Genomic DNA, 24,048 nt, shown 5'->3' with positions numbered 1-24,048 from the left:
CAATTGCGTGATCGTGCAGCACTGGAAGGGAGGTATCTGAATGTCTAGCTGCTCTTAATGTAGGCTTTTAGTCAATTTTCTCTGCAGCCTGTTTTCCACATCCCTGTCTAGAGACATACAGCTTTTCTTCTGAGTGCTCTGGGGATTCGCAGTGGGCCTTGGCAGGCATCCTTTTGTGAGCCTCTCCTCCTGGGGCACTCAACTGAGTGCAGAACATTCACATTTCAGTCAGTCACATTGCATTCTGTATTCCCAGATTTTCTTGTCACATTTACTCCTTTTTTAAAAAAAAAATTTTTTTTTTTAAGTAATCTGTACACCCAAAGTGAGGCTCGAACTTTTACAATCCTGGGTTAAGGGCCACACTCTCCACCACTGAGCCAGCCAGGCACCCCCACATTTGCTCCTTTGTAGGCTTCTTTCCAGCATTCTTTCTCTTGTCGTTTCATATTACCTACTTTTATTCCTTTACTGGCATTTTATTAGGATTTCAGAAAAGAGTGGAGATAAATATCTTTTGTAATTTTTTAAAAAAGATTTTATTTATTTATTCATGAGAGACACACACAGAGAGAGAGGCAGAGACATATGCAGAGGGAGAAGCAGGCTCTATGCAGGGAGTCCAATGCGGGTTGAGTCCCAGGACTCTAGGTAGGATCACACCCTGAGCTGAAGGCAGGTGCTTAACCTCTGAGCCATCCAGGCGTCCCTCATTTGTATTTCTTTTGTAGATTACCTCTTCATATCCTTTGTATAATTTTCTTTTGGGATTTTCATGTTTTGAATCTGTAAAAACTTTATATATGAGATAACAATAACAACTCACTCTTTTTAACATACGGTGCAATCCTTCCTTTCTTCTCTGTTAACTTTTGAACACTCACTGGAAGATATCAGTGGGGATTCCAGTTTTTACTAACTTGTACAGATGGTTGTATAGGGAAGTAGATCCTGAGACCAGCTGGTTGTACATTGACTTTTGTATGGATGTGATTTTCTTTTCTTTTGGTTTTCACCACCTCATGGAAGCTGTCTTATCCATTCATGTTTGAGAAATATTCATACTGTTTCACAAATGAACACTCTCTGGCCAAGTGGAAGCAAATCATTTGCCATCTTCTTCTACCAGATACTCTAAATGTATGGTCCTGGTAGTCAGCTGGAAAGGTCTGGCAACAGCTGGGCTGAGGAACACGGGTGCTCAGCTGCCTGCCAAGCGTTTGTTGCCTCAGCCCAGCCACATGCCCCAGGCTTGGAAAGAGGCCACTTTTGCACATGCCTTGGAAGGGTAGAAGGAGGCTCTGGCAAATATAAATGATCTCCCTCTGCATTTACCAGTGGGCCCAGAGCCATGAAGAAGACAATCAGAGGGAAGGAATTAGCAACAGCCCACCATGTGTCCTATTTGGCACAAGTAGACAGGTGTTAGCTTTCCTCTGTGCATGATGATCAGGAGTACTGGTTTTCAGCTGAATTGGCAGGTTTGACCATGTTCCATTTCCTCTTCTGTCTTCTCTAGGCTCCTTCTATCCTAGCCAATATGAACAGAATGTCCTGCATATTAGCAGACAGGAAAATTATATTGGCTGCAGTCTAGGAAACCTGGATTAGGTGAGGTCTGGTGATCCCAAACCATGAAGCTTTCATGCACATGTCTCTGGGATACCTAGTGGAATTTGGAGTCTGAAGTGACCCATGAGGAAGCCCAGGAACAGCAGCTTGGTGTCACTTCCCCTTTCCCCAGTCCCCTATTTACTTGGGAAGTAGCTCTGGTGAATGATCAGCTCTGACATGAAAACCCATCCTGATTTTGTTTCCCCTCCCTGAGTTTTTCCTTTCCTCTGACTACTACTGCCGTAATCATTCTGGGACTGTCTCAGACTGGTTTACTCCCATAGTTCAGCCAGCACCTTGCTTCTAGCTTCTTCTATCTAATATGCCCAATATGAGGGACTCCTGGGTGGCTCAGTGTTTGAGCATCTGCCTTCCGGCCCAGGGCGTGATCCTGGAGTCCCGGGATTGAGTCCTGCGTCGGGCTCCCTGCATGGAGCCTGCTTCTCCCTCTGACTGTGTCTTCTGCCTCTCTCTCTCTCTCTCTCTCTCTCTCTCTCTCCTCTCTCTCTCTCTCTCTGTGTCTCTCATAATAAATAAAATCTTTAAGAAATATATGCCCAGTATGCTAGTTAGACCTCTTGTCATCCTAAATAGTAGCACTTTTATCACACTATTTTTATTTAAATCTTTGCTACTCTTCTAAGACCTGGCTTTTGACCTTTCTGTTGCCTTAGATTGCTGTTAGCACTTAGCACCAGAAGTCTTGTTTTACGTTGCTCTGATATTATTCCTATTCCGGAAGGCTCTTGAAGACAAAGATTGTTGCTTATGTCTCTTGAATTTGCCACTACACGTAGCCGGTCTTATGGAAACACTCGTAAGCAGGCACCAGTCCTCAGCAGAGTGCCAGTATCTGGGGAAAATGCTTAAATACTGAAAAAAGTACCTTGACAGACTGAGGAAAAAGCCAGAGTATCATAATTTTTGTGGAGGATTTGCTTTAGCTTCAAATTCACCAGATAACTTCACTTTGGAGTTTCCTTATCTATTAAAGAAGAAGGTTGGAGTGAATTGTCTTTCAGCTCCCCCACCCAACCCTGAAAGGCTAATTTTCTTTCATTCTTTGTCTTGATCTTTCTCCTGAAATTAAAACTGATGAGCAGTTTCTGGATCTTGAATTAGGAATTTTTCATTTCTTTGTAATTCTTTCCCTGACGCATTTTGCAGTTTTCTCTGGGTATGTGCTGCTAAAGGAAATTTGGATTTGCCATTTGGCTACTTTTTAGGAGAGTAGACAAAATGCCGTATCATTCTGATTTTTTTTCCCCCTTCTTGGATTAATGTACTACTTTTTGCTCTTCCATAGACACAATGAGGCGAGTGGTACGACAGAGCAAGTTTCGGCATGTATTTGGACAAGCAGTGAAAAATGACCAGTGTTATGATGACATCCGGGTTTCTCGAGTGACCTGGGATAGTTCCTTTTGCGCTGTCAATCCCAGATTTGTTGCCATAATCATAGAAGCAAGTGGGGGAGGAGCGTTTCTTGTGCTCCCTTTGCACAAGGTAAGTAAACTGACTTACTATTCTCTTGGTAATCTTGATTTATTTTATAATAGATTGACTTTGGGAATTGACAGTTTACTAAGAATTGTGTGATTATGGAGACCATTAGACTGATGTTACTGAGGTTTAGTTCCACATGCTTCACTAATCACATCAGTTTTTCTCTAACAGAATCATTAAACAAAATGGTGAACTCTGTTCTGGGTGTGCCTTCCCTGGATGAAGAGATTATTATAGCGATGCTATCTATGAGCATGGGCAGGCACAGGCATTTTATGATTTGCTTAGTAATCATCCACTTTTCACAAAAGTTTTTCCCAAAAGTGCAATTGTTAAAGTAAACAGGATTTTTTTTTTTTTTAAGATTTTATTAGAGAGCACATGCACTTGTGAGGGGGTTAGGGGAGAGGGAGGGGAAAAAAGAGTCTCAAGTAGACTCCATGCCTAGCTCAGAGCCCTTCATGAGGGGTTGATCTCATGACCCTGAGATCATAACCTGAGCCAAAATCAAGAGTTGGACATTCAACTGACTGAGCCATCCAGGCACCTGAGCAGAGATTTTTAAGTTAATCTTCTTCCTCTTCTTCTCCTCTTTTCTTCTCCTTCTCCTCCTCCTGTGAAGTCATAAAGACTGAGACTTTTTGGTTTTTTGAATGGTAAGTGGGATGAGACCTTAAGAAGATGTCCCCAAACAATGCAGGTTTCAAGTATGGACTAGACTAAATTTCAGCATAGAATCTGAGCAATGCAAATAAGTGGTAGAAATAAAGGATCTTTACTGAAAATTGTAATATGTGATCTTCAGCCTTATTGGTCTTCCCAGTCTCCTGACTTTATTCTTCCAGAGAGCCCTCACCAGTATGGGGGAGAACATAGATCTGTGAATTTCTGACTGTTCTTGAATATTGTAGATAAAGCTTAGTATTTGCTTTAACAGGAAATCCCAGGATGGTAGATAAGTGGAGGGTGGGACGGAGGGTGTGAAGAGAGAAAGAGTGAGCCTGGAAAGAATCATTTTCTAGTTGGCTTCTAGGAGGAAAATAAGTTTGGTAGGTCCTGAGCTCTAATGATAAGGGCTCAGTACTGGTGAGGATGCAGGTGTTGGGTCACATTACAGCTGTTTCCACTCTGCCGAGAACATTGGGTCTCCATGTGTCTGAGCCATGTATATTAGGGGTACATCTTGTCATAATGGACCGTGTGATTCTGAAAGTGGTTACAGTAAAGTGAGTTTCTGTCAAAATGTTGTTTCCCATTATATTTTGACTTTTTTCCCTTGGGAAAACTCCCAGTTCCCCTATATTTTACTTCCTCTCGGATGCTCATGACTGACTTATTTTAACATCTGATTTTTACTTCAGTGGCCAGATTGATGTGATATTATACAATAGGACCATCTTACCTTTAGGGAACAAATTTGATAAGCATTCCCAAACATACCTTTTTATTGGCAGAGTCTGGGAACTGAGGAGCCTAGTGGGACATGGATATCCTTCCTATAACTTTAGTCTCTTGCCAACTTTGAAATAGTTTTATAATGAGGTGCTGCTTTGGTTTAAAGCAAAGAAAACCAAGTTCCTAGATACAATATGAAGTGATGCTTGAAATTAAGATTGCATGAAATGATACTCTAGGTGTATACTGGGCTCCAGTATGTGTTGATAGCAGTCTGGGATTCCTCTAAACATGAACTGTAGGAGATGGCTATGGTTTTTAATAACCTCTCAGAGACTTCTATTAATGTCTCCCTTGCCCCCTTTTTTTCTGGATACAAATGGGCAGGTGAGTTTTGGTGATGCTTTTGGAGCTCTCTGTACATGTTAATTTTGAATATGCATGTATTGATCTTAAGATACGTTGTGACTCTTCATTAAAGGTTTCTATTTACAAACATGGCCTTCTGTGAATTTCTCTTCAAAGCTCGTTAGTGTAAGCAGTAAATTGGGCTCATTATTGCTACTTCATGAGGCTGTGGTTAGATTCTGGGGAAAATTGTGATCTCTATAGACTTAAAAAGGAGAGTAGTAGGGACAAATAAGTTAAAACACATACATAGCAAGAAGCAATCTTAGGAATGAATGTATATTTATTTTAAGTGTATGATTTGTGAGGTTTTCATTAAGGTTTTATTAGGGAAGGTGGGATTGTAGGAGGTCACTGCTAGAGGACTACAGAAAGTACTCAGCTCTGAGGTGGGGTGATTTAGATTAGCACACGTGGTTCAGGATCTCTTTTGTAATGCTCCCATCAAGCTGTGGCATGCCATGCTGTCATGACTTTCAAGGTGTGGCTTAATACATTTTCTTATTATTTGGTCTTTCAGAGGATGAATAATAGCGGTCTTACAGAACAGAAGTTGGCTTTGTGGTTTTGGCTGTAGGGATTTTTTCCCCCCACAATTACACAACCTGCCGCATATGGAGAGCATACAGATTTTAGCTCTCTGTGGTCAGTGTACCATGTGGGCACGAACAAGCCTCCCCTCTGTGGAGCAGCTGCACTGGTGATGTGGGATGAGGCATTCCCATCGCTGTCGTGAACTGTGGTGGTTCATACACACCTGTGTTTATGGGAAGGTTCATGTATGTGCATGCACATACACACTAAAGCTTCAGGTCACAGTGAACCTGTAAATCCCAACTTAAAACAGAGTGAGAGGAATTCGAATTTTGTGCTCTAGATCTCTTAACATTTACTTGGGTGGAGGATGCACATTGGAGGGCTCCTGTCTTCCCTCATTACTTTCTCCCTTCCCCCTGGGCTATTTTTACTTCGGGTTATTGGAGTGATGGCTGATTTCATCCTCCCAGTAGTTGCCTGTGAGACAGCTCTGCTCTGGGCCAGTATGGGCTGGGTGTGGCCAGGCCTCTGTTTACTCTTTTGGGTCACTATCTCCTCTTCTTCTAGCTTCTGTGGTATAGTTGTACAGTACCTTCTTGTACGCAGTTATGTTTCCCCCATTTGTTTAGGAACTGTTTGTGGGAATATTTCTGACACGGCTTTATGTCTGTGAACTATCTTTTCTTTCTTTTTTTTAAGATTTTATTTATTTATTCATGAGAAACACAGAGACACAGAGAGAGAGAGGAAAAGAGAGAGAGGCAGAGATACAAGCAGAGAGGGAGAAGCAGGCTCCATGCAGGGAGCCTGATGTGGGACTTGATCCTGGGTCTCCAGGACCAGGCCCTGAGCTGAAGGCGGCACCAAAGTGTTGAGCCACCCTGTCTGCCCTCTTTTCAATTGATCCTGTAGTCTTTGTCAACTAGGGTTTTCTGAAAGAATTCAATCCTACAGAAAATCATTTCAGTAAATATTTTCTTAGTTCTCTCAAGGATGGGACATGCTATGCCTTCTGGATGCATAGGAGAGAAATTAATTCATTACATACATTTGCTGCCTTAGAATGTGAGGACTTCGTTTTCTCATAGAACCTGGGTGGATAAGAGCCACTTTTAGAGTTTTTTCTGTCATGTTTATTGAAGAAGAAATCTTGATTCATTTTAGTCAGTATTCTAAGTACCTGTTCTTACTGTTCAGTATCCAACTCAAATGTTACCTCTGATTCACTGAGTCCGTGAAAATCATCTTTTGGGTTCCCTTAGCTGCTTGTGCATGCTCATGGTACCACAAAATGTGTCATCACATTGCAATATAATTGTGTTCTTAGCCACTTAACAGATAAGGGGAGGATGATTATAATTATATTGATCTCTAGACATTGACTTGGTTGGAGGATGCAAAACCAGATGGCTGCTTGTATGGTAGCTCTTGATAAAGGTTCTCCAAAATCTGGCCTTACTCCACTGTGGTAGACCTCCAGGGATCCCCACCTCCTTGTATTCATGCTGTAGTTTGGGTCCCTTCCACATTTAATAGGCCTGAACGATGTAACCACTGGGATATGGTGGAATTGATGGAGTGTGACAGCTTTTTTTTTTTTTTTTTTAAGATTTTATATATTTATTCATGATAGAGGCAGAGACACAGGCAGAGGGAGAAGTAGGCTCCACGCAGGGAGCCCAATGTGGGACTTGATCCCGGGACTCCAGGATCACACCCTGGGCCGGAAGGCAGATGCTTAACCACTGAGCCACCCAGGTGTCCCTGGAGTGTGACTTCTGAGAGTAGGTCATGAAAGCATGTTGGCTGCCACTTTGTCTCTTTGGGAAGTACCATGTTTTGAGGACACTCGAGCAGTTCTGTGGAGAGGTCTTTAGAACTTCCCACTGTAGTCCATGTTGTCTCTTTGGGAAGCACCATGTTTTGAGGACACTCAAGCAGTTTTGTGGAGAGTTCCACAGGACCTCCTGCTGTAGTCCGTGTCAACCAACCAACCCTGTGACGGAGCTGTCTTGAAAGTGCATCTTGCAGCCCTGGCTGACACATGATTCGTGAGAACCCTGAGCTAGAACCACCCAGATAAGATACTTTTGAACTCCTGACCCTCAAACTATGAGATAATAAATGATTATTTTAAGCAGCTAAGTTTTAGGGTAATTATTAAGCAGTACTTGAGAACTGATTCATGTATTCTCAGAATGTAGCACTTGACTCATACTGTTAGGTCACACAATGCATAAATAAATTAGTTACTTACAGTGACCTAAAAGGCCTCTGGTAGTTTTAGGTGTTCTTTCCACATATATCTTAAAATATCTATACAGATATATAAATATATATAGGTATATAACATTGTTAAATAAATCTAAAATGGGGGATCCCTGAGTGGCTTAGCGGTTTAGCACCTGCCTTTGGCCCAGAGCGTGATCCTGGAGTCCTGGGATCGAGTCCCACATCAGGCTCCCTACATGGAGCCTGCTTCCCCCTCTGCCTGTGTTTCTGCCTCTCTCTCTCTCTCTCTCTCTCTCTCTCTCATGAATAAATAAATAAAATCTTAAAAAAAAAATCTAAAATGGATAATTGAGGGATTCTGTACAGTTACAAGAAAAAGTTATATGGCAAGATTTGTTTAACCTATGTTCTATGATACAGTCATATAACCTAAAAAATGTATTATAAGGTCATAGTCACTGTCTTATGTGTAACTTCAAATTATGTTAATGGTTTTTGGGAAGAAGTGTGGCGTGTTAACATTGATGGTGGGACTGAAGGTGATTTTTTTTTTTTCTGAAGGTGATTTTTATTTTCTACTTTAGGATTACTGTGCTTTTCTCAAAATGTTTTATAATGAATTTATTACATGTAAAGGTTATTTTTTAAAAAGTATTATCAGTAGTGCTATCAGGGCATGTATAAAGAGCTAATTGTTCTTTAAACTTTAGTGAAGTCTAAAACAGTACTTTAAAAAAAGTCATATTTATTCATTCACATACTCCTTCCTTAGACATTTGAGTACCTGCTCTGTGCCAGGACCTGTGTTGGGTTTTTGCTCTTAAAAAGCTTTGGTAACAGTTGACCTTGATCTCTCTGATAGGGAGCTATGTGTGTACATAAAGTTCTTTTGACACACTGATGAAAGATGTGTTCCATCTGAGGCTCATAAGTCAAGGAAGATATCACAGAGAAGGTTCTATTGGAATTCAGGTTTCTCCTATATGTAGGAGCTAGGGATGAAACAGAAGAGGAGCCCAGCCAATTCGCTAAACTGATGAGTTTGAAGAGGTGCTCTGTTCTCAGGAGAATGGAGAATGAGGTGGGAGCTACATTCCCCCTCAGATTCTAGGATCTTTGAGTGTGGAGATGAGTGTTTGGTGAAACTGGTCAAATGGGATGTTTGGAAGGATTAAGAGGGGGTGAAAATAGCTTTTTGGTAGAAAAACCTTTTCTTTTGTCCTTTTAGTCCTGTTGCTTCCAGTGTAAATAGTGCAAAATTAGTGTTTTCCTTGATCATTTTATGGAGAAGAACGAGAAAATAAGCAGCACTGTCCTGCATTTTAGGATTATTGTTGTAACTGGATCCACAAAGCATCTTTCCTGTGTCTTCTTCAGGAAAAGGCAATGCTTTCATGTCATCTTCATAAAAATGTGACTCCAAAATGACGTCAGAGTGTGCTTGGAGGGTCCCCTTCATAAATGGTCTTAGCTGTTGCATGGGTGGGCTTGCTGTCCTCCCCGTGTTCTGCAGGTGCAGGGATTGAAGCTCAGACTGAGTGATTGCTCAGGGCTGTGGGGTCTTTCATGCATTAGAACCTGGGCCTCTGAGTCTTTATTTGATTTGTACGTGTATATTTTTGATTAACATTTTTTCCCCATCTAGTGTGAAAGATTTTTTTGATGGGGGGACATATAGAAACTGTGGTCTCATTGATACTTAATCCTTGGCATTCTTTCTCTGGGATTAGAAGGGTTAATAACAAAAAACACTAGCTTGCCAGGGCTTTGGCTCTGTCAGCTCAGAGAATTATCTTAAGGTTTGGAAGGTACTGGGTCCATACCCTGCCTCAAGGAGACAGCCAGAGTGATGAAATTGCAGCACTTTGCATTATGGAGGGCTCTGCTAAAGCGCCAGGCACCGTGCTGATGAGTGCCTTCTTTTCATGGACTGGTTCAAAAGGAATGGCAGTCTCCCGATGGTGCTTTTCTCTGTGACATCCCCACCCCCCACCCCCGCCCCCGTGTCACTGCCAGCACCTGCTGGATTTGCATTGGCTGCATCTCCCCCTTACTCCCCTTACTGTACTCTGCTGACAGGCAATTTTCTTTCCCACAAATAGCAGTGCTCCAGTTTGGACAAGGGGAGCGGTGCCAGTAGCCCTTTGTACAGATGTGGGCGTTTGGCACATGGTCGCTTTGGTGTTACGGCAGGGAATTTTATTCATTGCCAGTGTCCTGATGTGTCACGGGATGCCCATTCACCGCCTCCTGAAATAGACGCTGTCTGATGCGCTGAGCACCTTGAACTGTCAATTGTATGGGCCGTGAAAGGCTGCAAGGCAACGGGGTGGGGGTGGGAGGGATGCAGGGGGACGGCACCAGGTGCAGAACAATGACTTCCAAATTATGTCACGAGCTGCCAGCAGCACGAGCACTGCACGGCCTCATTACCACATGAAGTGCCACAGAAGGGCCCTTTCATTTTCTCCCAGGGACTGTTTTCCACAGTCCTGCCATGGGGGCTTTTAAGGGGGATACCCTGCTCACCCCCATTTAACAATGAAGCACAAAGTCCTGGCAGAACGAACCTCACAATGTACCCTGGGGCTATTTTTGATTACAGTGAGTGGCTGTGACTCAGAGTGTGCCCTGGCAGATGCCGGCTCCCCCCTCCCCTCTGCACCCTCCTCCCCTGGAGATGAGCAGGCAGCCTGTCCTTTGTACGTTTCCTTGGCCGACTTCTCCTGCCGCTGCAGTTTACTGATATGTCCACAGCAGCCGGCCTGTAGGGCTGACAGGGCTCTGACAGTGGTTTTTACCATATATGGCCATCAGAGCTCTGGGGCTGTCAGCTGGCCAGGATAATTTCCTTCCTTTGCTTTGATTGGCTGCTCGGCTCAGAGAATGGTGGGATCTGGGAGTGTGTGGTGAAGGGAAGCCACTGAGTCAAGTGCAAAGAACGTTTAACTCTTTGCTGGTTTTTTGGAGTGTGAGCCTGTGTAGAGTGTGCACAGGCAAGTGCTGCTAGCGGAAGCCCTCACCATGTAAACATTATAACCTAAGTCTGGGAAATCAAAGAAAAGCTTTCCGAACACATTACTCTGAAATAGACCCAAGGTTTGATGGACAAATATCTGCAGTCCTGCTTTGTCCAGAAGCCTCCTTTATAACCATATGTAGCAAATTTTCTGTTGCCAAGTTGAATATCTGTATGGTTAGGGTGGGACCTGAGTTGAATCCAGGGGAGACTGAGCCGGGAGACTGAGTGATGGAGCACGTGTTGGCTTTCTTAGAGGAACAGTGATTTGGGCTTCTGGCTGAGCTTTAAGTCATGAGTAAATGATACACACTACTGAATTGGGTCTATACTTCCATCCTCCTGCTTGTTTATAACTGCTGCAAGATGGGAATGGCCTCTGCCATGGAGCCCAAGGCATTTACCTTTTAAAAAAAGTTATATATTTTTCTGGTTTTCATCTCAACTTGAAGGAGGGCGGATTTTTTTTCTTTCTTTCTTTCTTTCTTTTTTTTTTTTTTTAAGATTTTATTTATTCATGAGAGACACAGAGAGAGAGAGAGGCAAAGACATAGGCAGAGGGAGAAGCAGGCTCCATGCAGGGAGCCCGATGTGGGGCTCAATCCCCGGACTCCAGGATCACACGCTGGGCTGAAGGCAGGCACTCAACCACTGAGCCACCCAGGTGTCCCAGATTTTTTTTTCTGAAGCTTGTGTGTAAGCCAGTGTAAAGCTCAGACCAAAAAGGTTGGTAGCTCTGGAGCTCTTTGTCATTCACAGGAGGTCCTAGGGGAGAAATCCACAGGGTCATTTGCTGAGTACAAGGGGTTAGGGAACTGATTACTCTCCTTTCTGATTTGAAGTTGAACAATTTGTTTTCATTTCCTATATTTGCACTTAACATCAGTAGTTATTTTGCTTTTCAGCTTTTGCTTTTGAGTGGGATTTTATTTTGACTAGTTTCTGCCTCACCTTGTGTTCCTAGCTTTTGCTTATTCTCACACCAGAAGTCTATGGAATTATTTGTCTGTAGCGATGAGGTTTTCACTTTATAAATTGTTAAGTTAGGACATAGCGTGTCTGCGCACTGTTGCATATTTAGGCGTGGTTGAGCAAGGAAATGTTAACTTCCTCTGTTCTGCTTTCTGATCATGAAATCCATAGTTTTATAGTCACTTCCCTCACATTCTTAATGGACTTTTAAAATGGTATTAGACCCAGGTGTTAAAGAGAACCCGTGCTGCCAAGTAATTTGCTTGGCATTTTCTCTGTTGCTGTTCGCTCACAGGCAGGTGAGCCCTGTGCAGAGCTGCACTGCCTCTCCCTGGCAGGTCGAGGAGCTGGCTTACTTTACAGTCTTGAGTAACCCAACCTGTGTGTTTTATTCCAGGGTGCCTCCACTTACCCTCAAGGTGGGTATTTTTGGTTCCCTTAAAAGAAAACCTCCACAGAATGTATTAGTCCTGGGTCAGGAGCGGTCACTCTCGGTGGCCGGCCTGTCCACAAGTCCTGTTGTGTGTGCCTCAGTCTTTCTAGACTGCTGAAGAAGTCCCTGTCATCACTTTGCCCCGGCCCATGATCGTAGACACCAGAGCTGTTCATGTGGCGCAACGGGGCCCGAAGAGATTTCAACAGAACATATATCCACATAAAGAACACTGATACAAGAAAAAGGAAGTTGAAAAAAACTTCGGTAGGCATCCTTTTTGGACTCCTTTGAACTCTACACCGTGTGAATGGAGCCACTATGCTTGGGATGAAAACTTTTCCCTTGCTTCCGAGCACGTTTGACTTACCATTCTCCTTGCCGAGAGTTCAAGAATTTTCAGTGTATTACTCCAAGGCCAGTTAGGAGTCATTATCAGTGCCTCACAAAAGATCTTTTAAAGTATGGACAGAATGACAAAGTTAGTGAACTTGGGGCATATAAAGTGGTTTTGATCAGCATTTTTTCCTAAAATAAAAGCTTATATAAAGTAAGGATGGACAGTTTGGAAAATCTTGGTCTCTTGTTCCTTGAGTCAGGAGAGAGAGGGACTTTTCAGGCCTTTACATCCGAGGTTGGTGAAGTCAGTCTGGATAATAAGCACAGATTATAATGATGGATTGTGAAGCGACTGAATAAGATGACTGCAGGTCAGAAGCTGGTTAAGGCTCTGGGAAGCTGCTGTGCAGGACTAGATGAGGAGGGGCAGCCCTGGTGGTTCAGAGGTTTAGTGCCGCCTTCAGCCCAGGGCGTGATCCTAGAGACCAGGGATCGAGTCCCACGTCAGGCTCCCTGCATGGAGCCTGCTTCCCTCTGCCTGTGTCTCTGCCTCTCTCTCTCTCTCTCTCTCTCTCTCTCTCTGTGTGTCTCTCATGAATAAATAAATAAAATCTTAAAAAAAAAAAAAAAGGACTAGATGAGGGGGACGGTGTGGGCTGTGGTCAGAGGCTGCCCCCCGGAACAGTCTGGGTGTGCATGACTGAACTCTGGGTTGTCAGCTAGAAAGACGTCTTATGTGGAACACTTGGAGCCTCTTAAAGGGGAATACTTCATTTGACTAGCAAAATAAACACATGTCACTTTTTTATACCATGGAAGTTTATTAACTTGTTGGAAACCTAGGTTATTGTGAAAAAGAGTGAGCCTGCCGAGTAAAGTGCTGTGTGGCTTTAACAAAACGGTACATTTTGAAGGACCCATTAGAGGCTCCCATAAGCCCCAGTTTGGTAGCATATTCAGCATAATATTGAGCAAGCTAATGTGTGGATTGAACACAGTTATCCTGTGAGGGGTGGTTGTTACAGTAAAAAAAAGTCATTCTGAATGATCTTCTATATAATGCAGAGGTCTTATGGGAAGCTTCCCAATGTTGAATTTTGAGAGTTTGAGAGGGTGAAAATGTCTGCGGGCTCATCTGTGATATACCATCATCTCCTTTAAAAACATTGCAGTGTGGAGCTCCTTTATAGAAGCAAATCTGTAAGAAGACATCTGTATGCTTCTGTTCGTGTATATTTAGAGTTGTTTGATTGCAACGGTACTGCCCTGGGCATATAGGATGAGTGCATTCCCTAAGTATGGATTCCTTTTTGACATGAGATGTGAGAAATAAATAAAGTACACTGTGAAATGTAAGTGGGAGAAGTTATGGTTTTCCACCAAAATTGATGGAAAATATCTTTAATAATTAGAAATATGTCATAAGAGTTACATTGAATTCTTTATGCCTCAGGAGGAATGTGTTTGCAGGTTTATTTAAAATTACAAACATTCTTTCTTAGAGAACAGCTAGATAATGTATTTACTGGTGTTTAAATTTTGATTTTTACTTTCCCCTCCCCAAAAATGCCTATTGGAGGAAAGTGTTGCCTAACTCTGGGTTTAATTGAGGCATCAGTTTCCAGGAGCTCTGTTGAGTTTTGTGGCTGCTTTGAAATTTTTGAGAACTTTCCTCAAACCCAAAGTAAATGATAGTGCTAGTGTCTAGGTGGTTTTCTGCCACCATAAGGGTTGCTGGCTGGAACATGTCAAAGCCATCAGCCTCAGCTCGGGCCAGCCACATGGAAATTGTGCTGTCACACCTCTCCCCTGTGCCAGCTGTACACACACTTTGGAGGCTGAATTTTCCCTGGGGCTCATGTTGCTGGGCCCCAGGCAGGCCACTGGATCTTTTAGATAATCACAGTCCATAAGCCAGTGCCCTGACCTGTTTCACTAATATTTCACAAGTTTACTAGGCATGGAGCCAGCTCTGTTGGTAACCTTGGTCATTTTGCCACTTGAGGACTTGCTGGCAATTCCCACCACTTGGGAGTTTTAGCTAGAGGGATACAATAAGAGCTCTCCTGTGACAAGTGGCAGGAACTAATAAGTAATCAATAAAATTTTAAACATTATTCAAAGCAAGGAGCCTAAATGGTGACTGACTTTTCTCAGCTAAACTTTTAATTCCATGCTAGAAAAGAAGTGATATTCTAGATGATGAAGCTGAGGTGTGACACATCCTTAATGAGACAGCAACTTGATTTTTTTAGTAAATGAAATTACTCTATATGTAAACATTGGAAAACTTATAGGTAGAACTTAAAATAAATCACCATTTAGTTAAAAAAAAGTTCTTGTAACTCTTTTTTTCTGACCTCAGCATGCACTTATATTTGCTGCTTAGAGGTGCAGGTGAGCTGTGCTGTCACCGTGACTTGCAATGGATGTCTCTTCTGAGTGGTCCTTCACAAGCCAGCGATTAGACATGGATTCCTTGGTTTATTCACTGCATGATGAATGAGGATGTGTCATGGGTATGAACAAGAAATGCATTTTCATTAGATCCTAGTGCAGAGTGTTTCTGAGAAACACTGCGTCCACATCTTTACCATATAAGGCCAGTATTGTATGGTTTCCTGCAGTTTCCATGTAGTCGAGCTCTCAGCAGTTTATAATTGCCCAGCTCTACCTCTTTAATAACATATACCCACTGGGTAAAAGATGTGCTTTTCTTTTGATTAATTTTGTTATGGATAAGAGGATACTCAGGGGTATAAGCCCTTGAAATCAAGATAGCTGACCCTGGATTGTGTGTGGTGAGCATCCTGTATGTAAAACAGTCCACGCACATTTAAAATGCTAGTTCTTTTCCCATGTCTTCTTTTTTGTTCCTTTATCACTATCAGACATTTAGTCAATTCCCTTTTTGTTCTGCTGAAATTTGATGCTACTTTCCCTGTTTTATTTGGTGTAAGGATTTGTGATGATGTTACAACCAGAGGAAACAGCTGTTGGCAGGATATCATTTTTTATTACCTCTGTTTCTGATGACCAGCTGCCAATAATTCTAACATTACTTTCGTGCCTTTTTCACAACCCGTGGCCTAGTGGGAATTTTCTTTCCCTATGGAAATCTAGTATGGCTGGATGATCAGTGATGTTTTAGAGCTCTGCTTCTTCGCTCCATTTCTTTATTTAGAAAATGGGGATAAATAAAGTCGATATATCAAAAAGCAGCTTAGAATGAGGATCTAAAGGTCTTTTATATAGTTCCTAGCATGTAATATAAGCACTCTGAAAGTATTAGCTTTTTTTTTTTTTTTTTTTTTTTTTTTAATTTATGATAGAGAGAGAGAGAGAGGCAGAGACACAGGCGGAGGGAGAAGCAGGCTCCATGCACCGGGAGCCCGATGTGGGATTCGATCCCGGGTCTCCAGGATCGCGCCCTGGGCCAAAGGCAGGCGCCAAACCACTGCGCCACCCAGGGATCCCAAGTATTAGCTATTTTTTAAAGATTTTATTTATTTGTTTGAGAGAGGGAGTGTGCGGGCAGCGGGGTGGGATGGGATGGGATGCGTTGGAGCAGAGGGAGAGGGGGGAACAAGCACACTCCACGCTGAGCATGGAGCCTGACTTGAGACTCGATCACAATCCTGAGATTGTGACCTAAGCTGAAACCAAGAGTCAGATGCTTAACTGCCACTCAGATACCCCAAGTGTTAGCTATTTTTATTATTACTTATTTTTGATAGGAAGGCAGTGCAGTAGCTCTTCAAGTGATAAATTCCTATGAAAATGTTAGGCTTCTTAGTATATTAATGCTATGGACTTGTCAGCACTGAGCTGAGAATGGAAGCTAGGCTAACTTCTCCTCTCAAATGTCTGACATGACTGAACATTACTGGCCAGTATCTTTAAGCTAGGATTGTATAATTTTCACCTTAAAAAGAAAGTCATTTAGTAAGCTTCTCAGTAGAATTAAGAACAGCTTATATTAGTACTTCCAGATTGCCCTCAAAATTACTGTGTATCTGAGCAAAAGCTCTTCTTAGCCCAGATTGGAAAAAATTATTTTGTGTCCTTAGAAGTTCAGAGTTAAGTGACTGTACTTTGCCATCAAAGCTGCCAGATGTGGTTTGCTGGGGAGAGTGTAAGGATGCAAAGACTCCCGAGATAAAGCACTTCAGATAGAAAAACTTTTTTTCCTTTAGAGTAAAAATTTTTTAATGTGAAGTTAGTAACAGTACATTTGTCTTGTTTGTATGTGTGAATAACCATACATTGATGCGTTTCTCAACTTTATATATTTTAATTATTTTTTAAAAATAGGAAGCAAAATAATAGAACACTCATGTACTTACCCACAAGATTAAACAGATGTTAATATTTTCCCGTTTATTTCGTACCTCCCGTTTTTGAAAAACAATAAAGCATAACAGATGTAGCTGAAATACCCTTCTCTCCTCTTCTCTTACACCAGAGGTAACCATTTCCTCAAAGTTGGGATGTGTACTTTTATCACGTGTGTATCTATCTATGCATAGGTTATAATATTATATGTGTTATACCTCTACTTAAGTGATGTTTGTTTCCATACTTAGGACACTTAAATTGCTTCTGCTTTTTTCACTATTCCCTGTGGTGCCTCAGTTAATATATTTTCTGTGTAAAATATGGGAGCCTTGCTCTTCCACAGACTACCCAGAGGCGGTATTGCTCAGGAGTGGGCATCCCCACCTGACCTTTCTGGATCGCTCTCAAAAAGTATGGTAGCAGGAGAAACTCCTATGCCTGGTGTTTTTGAGTTCCTCTTTCCTGACATCCTTGGCAGCACTTGTATTTCAACTTCCAAACTTTTGCCAGTTTTAATAGTTGTGAAGTGTTACCTCACTATTTTAATCTGTAGTCCCTGATTACCAGTGAGACCAGTAGCTTTTCTTACATCTCTAGGGTGTTTGAGTTTCTTTCCCTGTGAGTTCCGTGCTCGTACCATTGGTCATTCTGTGTAGGTTGTTTGTTGACTTTGTCTAGTATGGATGTTGCATATGTGTTTTTTGTCTGCAACTTGTCTTTCCACTCTGCTTTTTTTTTTCTTTTTGAGAACAACCCACACTGCTGAGTTTGTTGTTGTTGAGGGAGGTTTGCATCAATATTTATGTCATACAGGCTTCAGTTTCCCTTTCTTATATTGTCCTCTGTGTGAGGGTGGTACATTCCGTATGTAATGAATTCAGTGGTGCTCTTCTTTCTGTTCTCTGGGAAGTTTTATCTGAGATGATCTCTTCCTTGAGTGGTAAAACTCTGGTAAAACCATCTGGGCCTAGTGACTCTTGGTGTTACATGATTGACTGATAGGGAGGTGGGTAATATGTGGACTTTTGTTACTGGTTCTTTTATGGTTATGAGTCTATTCAGGTTTTTTATTTATTTTTTTTATATCTTCTACCTTTTTTAAAAAAAGATCTATTTATTTGATAGCACGAGAACACAAGCAGGGGGAATGGCAGTGGGGAGAGGGAGAAGCAGGATCCCTGCTGAGTGGGGGAACTGATGCTCAGTCCCAGCATTCTGGGATCATGACCTGAGCTGAGAGCAGATGCTTAACCGACTGAGCTGCCCAGGTACCCCAGGTTTTTTATTTATTGAAAAAGTTTTGGTATGCTATCTTTTTTTCCTGGGAGATTGCCAGTTCAATCTGGGATGTTCAAATTTATTATCAGATATTATTCCCAGTATTGTCATATCATGTAAGTTTACACCATAAGTTATGTCCCCTTTAAAATTCCTGGTATTTGTGCTTTCTCTCTTTTCCAAATCTCTTGTATTGTGTCAGTTTGGCTTGTTATTTATTTTTGTTAGTTTCTTTTTTTTAATAATAAATTTATTTTTTATTGGTGTTCAATTTGCCAACATACAGAATAACACCCAGTGCTCATCCCCTCAAGTGCCCCCCTCAGTGCCCATCACCCATTCACCCCCACCCCCCTTTTTGTTAGTTTCTTCTTGTAATTTTACATTCTGTGGGTGTGCTCTGTATGTTCTAACTTCTCATATTACGTGCTTAGCTCCTTAATTTTTGGACTTTTTGTATAATCATGTAAGGCTACTGATTTTCCATTGGAGGTCTGTTGTAGCTCTGTCCCACAAATTCTGAAACATCATGTGTTTATCACTTGTAGCCTTTTCTATTGGCCGTTATAATTTTTTGTGTGAATTATTTGGTAAAGTAAAAAAATTTTTCAGGTGCCTTGGGAATATGGGGTTTATAGATTTTTCTGTTAATTTTTTAATTGAATTGCATTGTACAGGATATTGATTCCTTGGTATTTTGTGAGATTTGCTTTGTGGTATCCTAATTGGTCATCTTAAAAAGGTAATGCTTAATGTGTGCTTGGAAAAAAAGTTAATTTTTGAAATATTGGCTCCAAGGCTGGATTGGCCCATTAGATCAAGCTTGTTACTTGCTAGAGTCTTCTATATTCATGCTAATTTTTGTCTGTTTGCTTGAGAGTCTTTGTTAACATCTCTTAAGATTATGGCTCTGTCCTTTTCTCTTCCTAGTTCTGTCAGATTTCACTATAATTATTTTTAATCTATGTAGTTAGAGGAGTTAAGAGTTCATAGAACCCATAGCATCCCAATGAATTGTTTAAATGTTACGTAGTGACATTAACCTTTAATAATGCATTGCATCTTAAAGTTGGTTTGTTCTAGCCAGTTGGCTGTTACATATTTTTATGTTTCTTCCTTTAGTGACCTTTTTAGTTTTTAATTTAGTTGCTTTATTATTTCTTAAACATGACTTGTAGCTGATTTTAATCTAATCTGAGACATGCCTTTCACTGCTGGATTTAATGTTCATATTATTATTTTGTATTCTGTATATCATCATATTATTATAAAATGGACACCTGTGAGTTCCGCTACCACCTGCTTCAGCAGTAGAATATTACCGGGTGGCAGGCAGTAGCTTCAGGGCTGGGTTACTCACATGGTTTCTGTGTAGTTGCAGGGAGGGAGATAGGGAAAACCAGCTGGCTAGGTGCTCTGTAGCAGTTACCTCTTTAAAGAAAGCTGTGATCAGGGATATGATAGAGTGGATCCCAGCAGTTGCTTAATTTAGGGTACCATTTATTGATCCCTTCAGGTGCTGGGAAAGTACCAAGTCCCCTTCTTGATTGTCTTCAGTTAATCCTCACATGAGCTCTTATAGAAGGAGTTGTAACATTCTCATTTTACAGATGAGGAAATGAGGTTGGGAGATGAAGTCATTTGGCCAGGGCCTCAGAGCTGGAAAAGGATGGAGCCACGACGCCAGCCCAGGCAGTCTGCTTCCCAGTCCCTTGTGCTTTGCTGCCTGTAAATGACCTGTCTGTATGGCCCTCCTTATAATAAACAACCACATTCTATATCATATGGTATTCATTGGCATTTTCTTCTAGTATTCTTTTTTTGGTAATGCAATTCTAAAGATCCAAATGGGGTTGAATTAGATTTGCAAGGGGAAATGAGCATGTGAAACTCCCAGGCTTTAGGTCTGTGGACAGGCCATCTCCACACCTCAGTTTAGAGTTCTTCTTTCTCAGCAGAAAACCTTCCCAAAGACTATTACCCCCACAGACCTGATTGAATGTCTCCCTTCTGTGTCCTTGCCCCCCTGTACCTGTCCTGGTGGAGCGTGTCTCACACTGCACTGGAATTGGGGATTTAATGGACTCCATGTTCAGCCAATTCAAGGACTGCCCTGTAAACTTTTGTACCCCCAGTACTTAGTATGGTGTCTGGCCCCTAAAAGTTCATAAAGGACACATATTTGTAGTTCTTACCAATTTTTTTAAAAATTTTTATTTATTTATGATAGTCACACAGAGAGACAGAGACAGAGAGGCAGAGACATAGGCAGAGGGAGAAGCAGGCTCCATGCACCGGGAGCCCGACGTGGGATTCGATCCCGGGTCTCCAGGATCGCACCCTGGGCCAAAGGCAGGCGCTAAACCTCTGCACCACCCAGGGATCCCCATATTTGTAGTTCTTAATGGCAGAGTAAATTAATATATTATGCTAACATATATATAGAACTAATAAGTGATAGTAGTTTTATTATTATTATTATTATTATTTTTAATTTTATTTATTTATGATAGTCACACAGAGAGAGAGAGAGAGAGGCAGAGACATAGAGGGAGAAGCAGGCTCCATTCACCGGGAGCCCGATGTGGGATTCGATCCCAGGTCTCCAGGATCGTGCCCTGGGCCAAAGGCAGGTGCCAAACCACTGCACCACCCAGGGATCCAGTTTTTTTATTATTTACTATATTCCAGGCACTATACAGGCTTACCTCATTTACTACCCTTCCCACATACCATGTCTTTTTTTTTTTTTTTCAAACTGAAGATCTTTGGCAATCCTGCATGGAGCAAGTCTGTTGATGCCATTTTCCCAATAGCATTTGCTTACTTCATGTCTCTTTGTCACATTTTGGTCATTCTTGGAATATCTCAGACTTTTTCATAACTAGTATATTTGTTAAGGTTTATCTGTGATCATTGATTACGATTCATTGACAGCATTCTTCAGCAGTAAAGTACTTTTTAATTAAGGTTTACAAATTGTATTTGTTTTAGACATAAGGCTTGTGCACTTAATAGATTACAGTATGGTGTAAATATAACTTTTATGTGCACTAGGAAATCAGAAATTCATTTGACTTGCTTTAGTTGCAGTGATATGGACCAGAACCTGTAATACCTCTGAGGTACACCTGAAATTAATTTTTTTACATACTTTATACAATTGTAATACTAAGTTATGGTTTGCCAAAAAACTTTATCTAATCTTTACAGTAATCTTGGAAGGTAAGTATTCTTGTTACTCATTTCACAGATGATGAGATGAAGCTCAAGGAGATTATATGACTTGTTTAAGGCCACCTGCTGTTGAAGCAGTAGAGCCTGGTTTTGAACCCATATGTGTCTGACTCTGATACTGTGGTCTTTGCGTTTAGCATACTGCTGCTTTGGAGATTTCCACAATTGAGTTAAAGTAGAGAAATTACAGAATTTCTTGATCTTGAAAAATTTCTGAGACGCCTCACCCCAGTGATGTGATGACTTGCCATAATAGGAAAACAACAACAGCTACAAAGAATAGGTTCAGTGTTGCTTGGCAGTGATTCATCTTTGTAGACCTGCTTTTAGAGCGTATAGGACCTCAGTGTGGACTGGTATTAACCTGCTTAAAAAGGGAAAGAGCTTTTATATACCTGTTGTTATAGTAGTCTTTGTGTTAGTTAACACAAAAATGGGCTTGATAAGCCAGATTGACTTGTTAGATTCAAATGAATAACATGAGCATATTGTGATGTCTACTTAATCAGTGTTGAAAATAGTATTCTTAATGAGATGTGGAGTGGATAATGGGTAGGATCCAAGCTGGTGTCAATTAGGTGGTCTGGATGGCTCTTCTGTTGATTGAAGACAGTGAAGAGACTGAGACATTAAAATAAAGTCTGTCCTTCAACCCCTGAGCAATAGATAAAGCTTTTCTTTTTATTATCCTAACTTTGTATGCTCACAATGCCATTCACCTCCAGAACTGGTAATTTGTTATATTCAAGGGTATTAGTTAATTATATTAAAAGTTATATTTAACATTTTGAATAATACCAAGGGCTTTTTAATAGTAAAAACACACCTATAATTTACAAATTGTGTTTTGGTGAAAAGATTTTATATTTTCATTGGCTATGCCTAATAATGCAGTTGATTAAATAAAATCTCTGTGGTTCTAGAAGTTTGGATCCTTTTGATTTGGTGGAGTAGTTATTTCTAGAAATGCAAATTGACAGTTCCTACTAGTTGACACTGACCGATGTGAATGTCATTATATATAGACTCTGGATTTGGGGTGGAGGTAACAAAGGAAAAAATGGGCTTGAGAAAACATACAGATTCTGTGGTGTTGGTGTTATATAGTAGATTTGTTTCTCTTTTCTTTCAGACTGGTCGGATTGACAAATCCTACCCTACAGTATGTGGCCACACAGGACCGGTGCTTGACATAGACTGGTGCCCACATAATGATCAGGTCATTGCCAGTGGCTCAGAGGACTGCACGGTTATGGTAAGCTCCCAGGGTGTGGCATGCACAGACGCCAGTGAGACCCACCTACTCCTTCCAAAAAGTGTGGGCAGAGGCTTGAAAAGCAGAAGGTCATAGCAATTTTGATTGTCCATTGGATTATACAATATTTTAGTGACAAAGTGTAACTATAGATATAGATATAAACATAACTGTGATATAAGCCCAGGGCTTATATCAAAGACGTACTATATTGTCTTCCTTCTTCTTTTGTATGGGTGTCCACATGCTTAATGACAGTTGTCACATCTGCTCTGTGGGAAGATTTTGGAGAAAGCAGAATGGCTTTCCAGTACTTCTGTGAATGCCCTTGATCCACAATTCCTCTCACTCCTCTAAAGGAGAAAAAACACGGCTGGCATGAATGGTACATTATAGTGAAAGGTTATATGTAAAAAATGGGATATGTAACAGATATTGGGAAATAGTAAGTTTTGCAATAAATAAAGTGCTTACTTCCAAGATAATATCAGAAGGTGTGTTCTGTCTAGTTGGACCCTGTTAAGAAAGTCCTTTTTATGCAGATACACAACATGAAAGATATTTAAAGTAGGTTCTTTATATTCCCTCATTTAGATTCCAAGAGTAGGTTAGTGTGAAACCAGGCTTTGGGATACTTTTTAATGCAAAGCTGCTTGTTCTCGATTATGTTCTTCTTAGGCTTAAAATGTAATTATTGGTTTGGATCAATTCTTAATCCTAGTCCAAAATATGTTGAAAGGCTACCATAAGCACGGATGGGGAATAATGTGCTAAGAGTAGAAATAAGTGAAAGTGGTCCCTATGTCAGTTGCAGGCAATCTCATGTCTGAGATTATTATTATTTCACTACTATTATTTCCCTCTTCATTTTCTGTGGACTGAGCTAGACTTAGAAACATTGTTTGGAAGGTTTTATTAATTAAAATGATTTTACATAAACACAAATTAATTCCTGAACTGTGTCATTTAAACATTTACTCATTTTTCCTCATGGACTTTTGGCTAAGGATAACTCCTCCTGTGATCTCATAATTTTGGCAGCCAAGTCACATTATAAAGAAATATGCTGCTGTTAAAAGGAATTGTTCTGCTTAGTGTTCATTGCTAAATTGATCATTTTCGTGGCTGCAGACACATTTTGCTAAGGGAAAGGAATATTATTTAGACCACTGATGCCAAATCTTCAACTAAACCTTAACTTCTTCTGAAGAAGCAGGTTTGATTCATCTTAAGAAAACGCCTTTTTTATTATAAAACATACTTAAACAGGGAAGGAAGTTCAGTGAAGTGAATACCCTCTAACCACCACCCAGGTTAGGAAATAGAACATTTTCTTCTCAGACTCTTCCATGCGCTCCTTCGCTGTGGTAACCACTACTTCTACTCTTCGAATACTCAATTTCTGTTCTTCGTGGTTTTAATTACCCAAGCGTGTATTTCTAGACGCTGTAACTTAGTCTTGCCAGTTTAAAGAACTTGATGTCT

General features: G+C 41.1%; 1 protein-coding gene across 4 annotated transcripts in view; it reads left to right on the top strand.

The window, feature by feature from the left end:
- CORO1C (coronin 1C) overlaps positions 1-24,048 on the top strand; it is a 74,161-nt gene that overhangs the window by 24,402 nt on the left and 25,711 nt on the right. For all 4 annotated transcript variants that reach the window (XM_072723021.1, XM_072723020.1, XM_072723019.1 and 1 more), the window contains 2 exons: positions 2,921-3,120; positions 22,441-22,563. In XM_072723021.1, the coding sequence (XP_072579122.1) occupies positions 2,926-3,120; positions 22,441-22,563 (318 nt within the window). In that variant the 5' untranslated portion in view covers positions 2,921-2,925. The remainder of the gene's footprint in view (positions 1-2,920; positions 3,121-22,440; positions 22,564-24,048) is intronic.

The sequence above is a fragment of the Vulpes vulpes genome, chromosome 10 (genome assembly GCF_048418805.1).
Source record: "Vulpes vulpes isolate BD-2025 chromosome 10, VulVul3, whole genome shotgun sequence".
NCBI lineage: Eukaryota > Metazoa > Chordata > Mammalia > Carnivora > Canidae > Vulpes > Vulpes vulpes.
This window is presented reverse-complemented; position numbering and strand designations above follow the sequence as displayed.